General features: G+C 28.5%; 2 protein-coding genes across 2 annotated transcripts; both read left to right on the top strand.

The window, feature by feature from the left end:
• The first annotated feature begins 738 nt into the window (after positions 1–738).
• Positions 739–5,029, top strand: LOC113371259. The gene is made up of 4 exons (XM_026611894.1): positions 739–793; positions 841–1,299; positions 3,123–3,303; positions 4,981–5,029. The coding sequence occupies exons 1-4, from the start codon at positions 739–741 to the stop codon at positions 5,027–5,029; spliced, it is 744 nt and encodes a 247-aa protein (XP_026467679.1).
• A 2,251-nt stretch (positions 5,030–7,280) lies between these two features.
• On the top strand, positions 7,281–10,790 carry LOC113370676. The gene is made up of 3 exons (XM_026611371.1): positions 7,281–7,304; positions 8,411–9,184; positions 10,333–10,790. The coding sequence occupies exons 2-3, from the start codon at positions 8,822–8,824 to the stop codon at positions 10,774–10,776; spliced, it is 807 nt and encodes a 268-aa protein (XP_026467156.1). The 5' UTR covers positions 7,281–7,304; positions 8,411–8,821; the 3' UTR covers positions 10,777–10,790.

Genomic DNA, 10,790 nt, shown 5'->3' with positions numbered 1-10,790 from the left:
AACCAGTACTTGACAAACCAATTCATGGAACGACATGTCTAAATTACATACCTTTTACAACACGTTGAGCAAAATGATTCAGCACAACGGAGCCTGATGAGAATTATTTAGTTGACTGACAATGATAGTAATTCATCAAGCGTTTAAATAAAAATAGCCTTGAAAAGGAACATATGAGTACTATCATATTTATATTTCAACAGTCAACTTTAAAAGTCAAACTGTAAGAGTGACTGTGAAAATAAACAGATAATCTCTTAAAATTAAAGTACAAAGTCTCAAAAAATTATACTACCACTATATAGAGAACTGTGAGAGTGAATAGATAATCTACCGAAAGTGAAGCAAAAAGTATTAAAAGATTCATACTACTGCTATATAGTGAATTGTAAGAGTGAATATATAACCTACTAAAAGTGAAGCAAAAAGTCTTAAAAATGTTTATTGTAGATTAATAAATTACATTTAAAGTTTAATATATCCACAGTAATTAAAGTAAATGGCGTTATATTTTTTTTTAAATGGTTAAAACCTAAAAGACGTCAAGACTGGTTTTGAAAGTTTAGTTGAACAAACAAAACTTTTATAATTGGTAGTTAATAAAGATTTAATCTAAGCATATTATAAAAATTTATACCATCATAATATTACAGAGTTTGTCTGTTTTACGTGTAATATATGAAAACAAAACTTAAACAAATACTACATAAAAATTAACAGTTTTCCATATTTTTTAACATGGAAGAATTTTCAGAACATGTGCAGGTAGCTCTGAAGCAATTAATAGCTAAAAGTGGCATCAATAATTATGAAGTTAAATTATCACCAGCTTCTAAAAAGGAGATAATTATTTAGGCACTTTATATAGAGTTGAAATTATTAGTACGGATAACGATAATGGCACCAAGTTAAATTTAATTTGTAAAATTCCATCATCTGATTGGGGCTCCGAAGACAACTGGCAAAAAATTCATATACCATATGAAAGGGAGGTGTATGTTTATAACGTGATCTTAAAAAGTTTTGAAAAATTACAAAATGACAAAAACTTAAATGAAAATCAAAAGTTCGCTTCATATGCATTGTGTCATGTTGCCAGCGATGTAAATAAGAAAGAATTTTTGATTTTGGAAGATTTGCACGCCAGAAATTTTGTAATGTTTGACAAAAGAAAAAAAATGGATTTTTCTCACATAACGTTAGTTGCAAAAGGATTAGCTAAATATCATGCATTAAGTTTTGTCATGAGAGATCAACAGCCTGAAAAATTCCATAAAATACTCAAATCGACTCAGCCATGTATGATATGACCGGTAGAGAAGCCTTTTACGATTTATGCGATTTTGGACTGAAACAAGCCTTGGAAGCAATAGATGACGGCGGTATCACAGAATTTTATGCAAATGTGAAAAAAATCAAAGATAATTGCGAGCAATATATGGAAAGTTGTTTCAATGCAACGGGCTCTGAAATTATAGAGTTCTTTCACATGGAGATTGTTGGAATAATAATATGATGTTTAAATATCAGGTATGATATAATTTAATTTGTATTGTTATTACTTTAACTCTTCAAATTAAAAGCTTGAAATATTTTTTAGAAAGGGTTTTAAACAATTCAACAATGACATTAATAAAAAACTTAAATTCAAATGGTTAAAATGGCTGATATATGTAACTTATTTCTTTGCAGTAAATGATCTTTTCATATTTTTACACAATTCGAATGGAATCTTTGTGGTAGTATAGAGTGTGGCTTAAAGGCCAGCGGGTAAAAAGGTCTACCGCCAATATCTCAAAAACAAGTGAAGTTAGGAATTGTTTATTTCAAAATAAAGTTATCGCTTATATTATATTAATTATATTGCACAGACACGTGTTTGTATGCACTTAAATTGTAGCTCATTATTTTAAATTTTAATGAATTGATAATGTTTGACTCATCACATCGCAAAAGCAACTTTTGACACATGTATCTTTGATAAATTTTTAGCATTAAACTATTTGTCGTAGGGCCGTAATATTTTAGTATGTTTTATAAGACCATGGTATATATTTCCAAAAAAAGGTTCATAAAATATTTTTTTCAACAGATAATTTCAAGAAAACGCCTCGGTAGATTTTTACCTAAAACTAATCAGTATCATTCTCATCCAATATCTTTCAAAAAGTTTTTGCCGATTGTCGCATAAGACTGAGAAAAGATAATCTACATCAAAATACATCGATTGGCTTTCAAATTTTTGAAATCGGTTCAGGCGTTTTTGAGCAAACGCCGATGAAAGTTATAATTTTGACAAACGCCAAAAAACAATACTAATTTTTGTATACTTTGACGAATTTGTAAAATTAAACGACTAAATTAAACGGGCCGTAGTATTTTAGTATGATCTATAAGACTATGGTTACTACCGTGAAAAAATATTCATAAAAATCGCGGATTTTTTTTTAACACTTTATTACAAGAAAACGGCTCGGCTGATCTTTACCAAAAACTAATCAGGTCGATTCCCAAGCAATATCTTTCGAACGGTTTTTGAATTTTCAAAATCGATTCAAAATTGCGGGCTAAAACGTGGACGAATTTTTTTTCATTTTTCTACGATTTACCAAGAAACGGCTCGGCCGATCGTCGAGTGAAATTGAAAAACGATAGTTCTCATCGAGATACATCAAATGGCTTCCATAATTTTGAAATCGGTCCAGCGTTCTTGAGAAAACGTCTATTTACGGAGAAAATCTGTTCACACACACACACATACTTCTTCCAAATTTGGTCTCATTCGATTCAGAATTGCTTGAAACGACAAGAAAACATAAAATTAGCGAATCTGATTTTTTTGATAAGAACATAAACTTCTTATCCGGGAAGTTAAATAATTTAATAATACATTAAATATGTTTACCCCATGGCTGTCACATCCTACGCCTATGAGGTAAAAGGGACAGATGACAAAGTGTAGAAAAATAGTGAAATAACACATTTTTAAATACATAATTAAAAATTAATTAAAAATTTTACGGGGCATAGTTCGATACTTGTTAGTTTGACATGTGTTATGCGTTGTGAAGTAGTTTATTTGATCTATTGCTTCTATAACTTTTATCGAAAATACTTTTAAGCCCGTACTAAACCGATTACAATTCCAAAATTCCTAAATAATGACATGATTAACAATATGTTCATTTTTTTACAGGATGGTAAACCCGTTGAAATTTGCTTCATCGATTGGCAAATAGCAAGATTCGTATCTCCTGTATTGGATTTATTATATTTCTTCTACCTCAGTACAGATGAGGACATGTTAAACAATAAATATGACTTATTTTTAAATGTCTACTATACTGAACTCAAAAATTTTGTTCAACTTTTAGGCAGTGATTTAAATAAATTATATCCGCATGAAATATTTCAAAATGATCTCAAAAAGTTTGGACACTTTGGAGTAGTTTTATGTAGTTTTGCTCTAAATTTCATTTTTGCGAATACTGAAACAGCTCCAGATTTTCAAGAGATGACTAATGCATTCGATGGAAATGGATCTTTACAAAAGTGTTTAGAATTTAAAGATTTAGCAACAAAGAAACGCTTTCAAAAGATAATCCGAGATGTTATTCAGCATGCAGCAAAACGAAATTATATTTGAAATTTAAGTAAATAACTAAGATTATAAATTATATATTTATAATAGCATTAAAAATATGTATAATATTTAAAAACAATAATGTAATTAAAGTCATACTTCAAATATGACATGATCGATTTGTCATTGTAATTAGCATTTAGATATAAACCTTCATTAGAGAAATGAAGTAATTGCTGATTAATAACTTCTATAATATTCGTTCACACAGTGGATTATGTTAAACCACGCCTTAACAAATTTTGTTTTCGCAATTTCACCCATCATGTAATTGTGTTTGAAAAACTTTATGTAATTAAAATTAACATACATCCATTGACTGATGGTATTTTTTTTACTTTTTCGCTGGCGATATAATCTCATTTTTTAAACAGCTGTAATATCTATTTTGCCTAAAAAATATTTTCCATTTCAATAACTTTAAAGATTTATAAAAACTACGAATAATAAAGAAATTATTTCAATAAACTTATGTTTCATACACGGCGCAAATGCTAGGGACGATTTACGGGGGACGGGGTAAAATATTCTTCTGATTCAGGCATGTTTCATTAAATCAAGAATTGTACTACGATTTAACTTTGAAATGTTTATTTATCTATGACAATTTTCTTGTTGATATCGGTACGCATACAACGTCGATGCCGGTACGCATACAACGTTGACGCCGGTACGCATACAACGACAGATCTCTGTTTACATACACGACGACTAATCACAATCGACCTATATAAATATGATATCATCGAGAGCGAATGACGAATCAATGGCACTCTACTCTTATCTTATCTTATGTGCTGTAACGCACTTCCGTTGCATTTGTACGGATTTACACCCTAGTCGCGCCTAAAGAAGTTTTACTTCAAAAATCGACAGCAATGTAGAATGAATGAAAAATTACTACAGTCGATATTATATATTTAATGTCATTTATTATTATTTTGCAATTATTTTAATCTATTTACAAGAATGTTTTTTATAATATTTTTTTATTATCAACAATGACATATCAAATGTTCATTTATCATCAAACTCATGAAAGCGCTTTGATAACAATGATTTAGCAGTTCGTAGATAATAATTAAATATTGTGTAAATATAAATTAATTATCACAATCACTAAGCATATCGTCAACAATATCTATAATCACTTTAATGAATTATATTCCAAGTTTTATACTAGGTACAAAATTTTGGGTATAAAATAATGACTAATATTTTTTTGATTATCAACTATCATGTTTTGAATATAAGTGCTTTTGATGAATGTTTAAAAGTTATTGCAACTTTATTTAAAGTAATATTATTGTTCTATAATATATTCTTTTATATTTTAGATTTTCGAAAAATTATATTAACTCTAGAGGAACTAGGGTCTGCTTGTAACAGTTTTTATTTGAAATTAATATCTTGAGATCTGCTGTGCTAGGTAGCTGTATCTATTCCTCTAACAAATCAAGAATAGTTCTACAACTTTTATTCATACGGTGTTACATCCCAGTTGTACTTGTAACGTGTGTTAAGAAAAGTAGTAACAATAAAATAACGATAATTTATTCTTAACTTATTTTTCAGAAAATTGATTTGTTTTTAAGTAATTCTTTCTTAAATGAAATTATATTATTTGCCCATATCTTACAAACTACAAATTTCACCCAATCCTCATCACTAGAATCTGTATATAATTCTTGTATGTTTCAACTAACCCCAGGTGGTGTTTTTTTCACATTAATCAAGATAAACTATTCAAACAATTTAGCAATCACAAAAATGGTTAGACATTATCAAAAATTAATAAATTTGGAATGAAATAAGATATATAAAACTTAAAATTAGTCGCTAATAATAACTAAAACTGAAAAGTTATGAGAGAAAATTTTTATTTTACATATGAAAAATGAGGGTAAATAGATTAAACTGATGTATAAATGTCGAAATAAATATACCAACCTATGATTGATTATTTGAATAAAAAATATTAAATGTTGAAATTGTCATATTATACGTATAATAATGACTTGTAAATAAATATATGTATACTACGTGTAGACTATCTTAAATTAAACCAGTTCATCATTTTGTCAATACAAGTAAAATGCTTTCTGAATCATTCAAATCGGACGCTCCGTTCATTTAAAAACTGAATTGCCATTTCTGGCACTTTTTGCCATTTTGCATTTTTTAAAATTAATGCTCGTCCCATTTTACTCCGCCCATGGGGTAAAAAGCACCAGGTGACAAATTTTAGAAAAACAGCAAAAAAAAAAACAGTGAATTTAACTGAACATATTCAAGTAGTTTGTTTAATATAATATATAATTTCTCAAAGTCAATTTGGACCTTTGTACCCCGCCCTACCCTTCACATTAATATATGTTAGGAATCAATATATTGCATATATCTTTATACAAATGTATAAGTGTAAACGTATTAGCATTTCATTAAGTTCACCATTTACATCATAAAAAATCGCATCAAGCTTATAAATTTTCATTGTCGAGTCATACATCAAACTATTAATGAATTTGAAGAATGCGCGTATTCATTGTTTGCAAAGGTTAAATCTTCAAATAAAATTACATATAAGTATACGATGACTATTACGGAATTTTTATTGTACAACTAACAGCTCACCACGAAATGAAACATTTGCATAGAAAATTCAAATTCTAAATGAGCATTGTAAAAACACACCCTAGAATGCAACAGGTTTTGCATGAAAGAAAATGTTGAAGTTCAAATCATAGATCAAACATCATATCAAGAAACTTTTCATACATGTGATAAAATGCAAGACTCTTATGGAATAAATACATGTAGGTTACCCATAACGATATCACACATATTCTCATTGGGCATGAAGTTCTGTCTTACAACTTAATCAAGGAATATTTATAGTTGCAACATCAGAGATATAGCTATGAGAACTTGAAATAAATAAGCAAACAATTATCATTCGCAAAATTCAAATCAATTTTATCTGTACTTAAAATAAGCTTTTTGTAACAAAGATACGTGCATAACTTTCTGGGGATCATATCGTAATATTTAGGGGCCAATTCTTCGATAAAATAGACCGTTATATTCGAAACGGCTGAACGTGTCTGTGCCAAAAACTAATCCGCATGACTCCCAATCAATAGGAATTGAATGTTATCTGAATCATTCAAATCGGTTGAACCGCATTATCAAAATCATCGATGAAAAATTGTGTTTGAATACACACACATATATAAATTTTTTATAAGGTACGCCAAAAGGTTCAGAAACCTTTGAAACGTAAAGATACATAAACTTTTTTATTCATAAAAAAATTAAAACGAGTAGTATTGTCAGTATCGAATTAACGAATATATTATTAGATTATGTAACAAAATTGAAGGCCATATCATATAGCATAGCTACATCATTTATAAATTCTGTCAGTAACGCTCGTGCTATTTTCAAATCAACACATATTCTATCAAGAGCTCGTATCTGATAAAAGAATCGATTTTAATAGAGTAAATCACTACTTTAATACATAAATATTCGTATTAATGATTCGTATAACATAAAAATAAAGTGCATCTTAAAATGTTTATTTTATAAATTACTCTTGAACAAGAAATGTGAATAATTGTATACTTGAAGAGACTGGGCAAGAAAAAGAAAATAACAAGTAATGTACAGATAACTTAGAAAATATATACTTTTATTCTTTTTGCAACTTTTGTGAAAACGTTTGAGAACAAAAAATCTGTTAAAAACTCAAAATACAATAGTTTGTTAGTTTATATATATATATTGAAATAATGTTGGCACGCTTGTAGACAGAGAAGTAAAGTTTAGGAGTTTTCGTATTTTATGTTCGTCATATTATATTTACATTCTATTAAACCTAGTTATGCGGTAAAAAAAGAACTTGAAATAATAACCAATTCCTCTAATACCCTTTGTGGCCCAAAAATTGTATTTTTCAATTTGTTTCATGTGTTCAATTTTTTGTTAATTGTTCGACTTTAAGTGTTCGACTAATTGCCATGAGTTACACTTCACACTTTTGATATTATTAAAGTATTCTATGCAATTAAACTATTATAACTATATCGACCAAATATTTTTTTTTAAAGTAAAAATATTTCGAGCATTTTGCATACATTGAACTGCCTTATTTTTAACTTTCCGTAAAGTAATTATGTATTATAATTTTCAAAATGTTTTAAAATAATATTGTAGATCTAAACAAAATCGCGACTTTATCAAACAAGATTGAAAACCACTACTTAACAGGACAAAACTCTACATTGTGTAAAAAAAGTTCAGGTTTTAATATAAATAGATAAAGTACAATAGATTTGACATAGGTATAGATAGTTAATACAAAACAAAAATTTGCTGAATTAACAAATGTGTTTTATTGAAACACGACAGAAATACTATAACAAACTAGCAAACCGGGCAAACTCCGTTTCATTACCAGATGATTTCATTTTATGCAACATTTCGTTTGGTGAATAAAGATGAAGAGAAAAATTGCCTGCTGTTGAAATTGAATAAAAATTTGCACAATACACGTGATTGATTTGAAGATTTCCAATTGAAATGTTAGGAAACGAATAGCTTATTTTTCACAATTCACATAATCAAATATTAAAAAAGTTTGGTGCTCGACTTTTGGCGACTTCAGTAAATTATCAAAAAAATTCAAAATATTTTATTAGCCAATTCAATTTTCAGGTTAACAATTAATGGCTCTGCATTTTAATTACTAACTTTATATTATAGGGTAAAAGTATGGCGTTACTACAAGATCATGTACAAAAGCTGTTCAGAACATCATTCTGGAACAACAAATAACTGATTATAACATAGAAGTAACACCAGGTTCAAATGCAGGTGATAACTATGGAAGTACTATATATCGAATACAAGTAAAAGGTAGAAGAATTAATGGAGATACTACATTAAGCCTTATTTGCAAAGTGCCAATAGCAACTTCTAAGATATCACAATCACTGGTTTTAAAAGAGAGATACACGCCTATAAAAATTTATTAAAATACTTAAAACAGTTTCAAGAAGAAAAAATATTCAATTTATAGATGGTTTTAATACTTCCATAAAATGTTATGATGCTGACGACACAATTGGCAAGGAATACATAATCTTGGAAGATTTAAAACCAGAAGGCTTTACAATGCTGGCTAAAGATGTCTATATTGACAAGGTCCACGCACAGCATGTGGTAAAAGAATTAGCAAAATTTCATGCTATCAGCTTTGCAATGAAAGATCAAAAACTCGAAGAATTTAAACGGTTATCAAATTTACCAGAAGTTATTTTCGAAATTATAGGAGAACAGCCACTTAACAATTTGTGCAAATTGGCTTTAGAGAGAGCATTCAACTTGTGTACAGAAAAATATAAAAATAATATTCAGAACCTACTAGACAATTTGCCTGATATTCTGAGAGACAGTATGAGTGGAAAAGGATCGGAAGATTATTCAGTTATCACTCATGCAGACTGCTGGAAAAATAATATGATGTTTAAATACGAGGTAATATTCATTTTATATTTTAAAATTACACAGACATGCAGTTAATTCCCTAAATTTACTGTAATTTTTCTTCAAATTTGAACTAAACTATTTGAGCTGAATCTGCAAGTTTTACATATATTTTATTGATGCTAAAATGATGAATTAATTTGCAATCACTTTTTCCAATATACTTACTCGTTGGTTTTACAAGAGTTTTAATTAAGGTTTTTAATGCAATATTGAGTATAAAATGCAATAAGTGTGAACACTAAGCAATCATTATTCTGGAAAAATGGTATATAGCCATTATCACTGTTTATCAAAAGAGCATTATTCTGAATATTTCATACTAGAACTATATACTTCCATCAAACTTTTGGCATTACTACCAGATCATGAACAAAACCATAACCAAAGCTAATAATATTGACAATGAGTATATCGCAATCTACCTATCATTTTATTATATCGCATTCAGCTATCATTTTATTTTGTTAAACAAAGGAGTTTCAAACCTTCACAGAAAAAGTCACGGATTCTAATAAATATAAATGAATCATATATGAATTCATCAAAAATTACTAATAAAAGGGCATGCGAGACTGCGAGAGTAAGGTTGCCGCAGGTTGATTTCAAATTTGTCCAGATTTATTATGAATTACAGGCACCGTTTATCCTAGGTTTTATCAATTGTTTATATATATTATATATATTAATAAATATATATATATATATATATATATACAAAATTCTATACCAATCGCTAATTCCCAAACTTGAATATACTCAAATTCAGAAACCAGAAAGATGTAATAATATTTTTGAAACAACATCTTTGTCTTGAGGCTTTTATAATTTATTAGTTAGCTATACAACTAATGGCACCACTTTGATTTGCATTTCAATTTGACTGTTCCAATATTAGAAAATTCTTTATAGTTCTAAAAAACACCAATTGATTATTATGAATATTTTTCAGTGCTTTCTATACTTCCTTGAGTTTGTAAGCAATTTTATAATTTGTAGACGTACATGATGATCATGTTGGTTTTGTTTTTCTATATAATTTGAGTTCAGAAGGCTGATAGTTAGTAATATAAGTTTTTAAATCATTACATGAAATGTTCAAATATTCACTAATAATTATTTAATTTTTTTTATTATAGAATGACTGCCCAAAAGAAGTGCGTCTGTTCGACTGGCAAATAACACGCTTAGCTTCACCTGCCATGGACTTATGTTATTTTTTCTACATAAGTGGTAACGACGAATTAATTGAACATCACTTTGATAATATAATGGATTTATACTACGAGCAACTCGAAAAGTCCGTCAAATTACTAGGAAGTGACATTAACCGCCTGTATCCTCGATCGATTTTGGACACTGATCTCAAGAAATTTGCTAGATTTGGAATTATATTTTGCATATTTGGAATGAATGTACTTCTTGCTGAAACTCCTCCCGAAATGAGCGATATGTTTATAAAAGCAAGCGAAGAAAATTCAAAAAATGAATGCCTAAGTAATCTTAATGCCAAAGCACAAGAAAAATTTGCCAATAGAGTCAATATTATAATCAAACAAGCCAAAAGTAAAGGTTTTGTTTAACATAATACAAAATA

The sequence above is a fragment of the Ctenocephalides felis genome, unplaced genomic scaffold (genome assembly GCF_003426905.1).
Source record: "Ctenocephalides felis isolate EL2017-DRISC unplaced genomic scaffold, ASM342690v1 CF-g0.4_SCAFFOLD_01492, whole genome shotgun sequence".
Lineage (NCBI taxonomy): Eukaryota > Metazoa > Arthropoda > Insecta > Siphonaptera > Pulicidae > Ctenocephalides > Ctenocephalides felis.
This window is presented reverse-complemented; position numbering and strand designations above follow the sequence as displayed.

What these genes read in the sequence shown, in the direction of transcription:
- LOC113371259 (XM_026611894.1), top strand. Translation starts at nt 739, where the DNA reads ATGGAAGAATTTTCAGAACATGTGCAGGTAGCTCTGAAGCAATTAATA. An exon ending in ACTCAAATCGACTCAGCCAT is followed by an intron (nt 1,300 to 3,122) that starts GTATGATATGAC and finishes AATACTTTTAAG; the next exon opens with CCCGTACTAAACCGATTACA. An exon ending in CTCAGTACAGATGAGGACAT is followed by an intron (nt 3,304 to 4,980) that starts GTTAAACAATAA and finishes TTTATATTTTAG; the next exon opens with ATTTTCGAAAAATTATATTA.
- LOC113370676 (XM_026611371.1), top strand. Translation starts at nt 8,822, where the DNA reads ATGCTGGCTAAAGATGTCTATATTGACAAGGTCCACGCACAGCATGTG. An exon ending in ATATGATGTTTAAATACGAG is followed by an intron (nt 9,185 to 10,332) that starts GTAATATTCATT and finishes TTTTTATTATAG; the next exon opens with AATGACTGCCCAAAAGAAGT.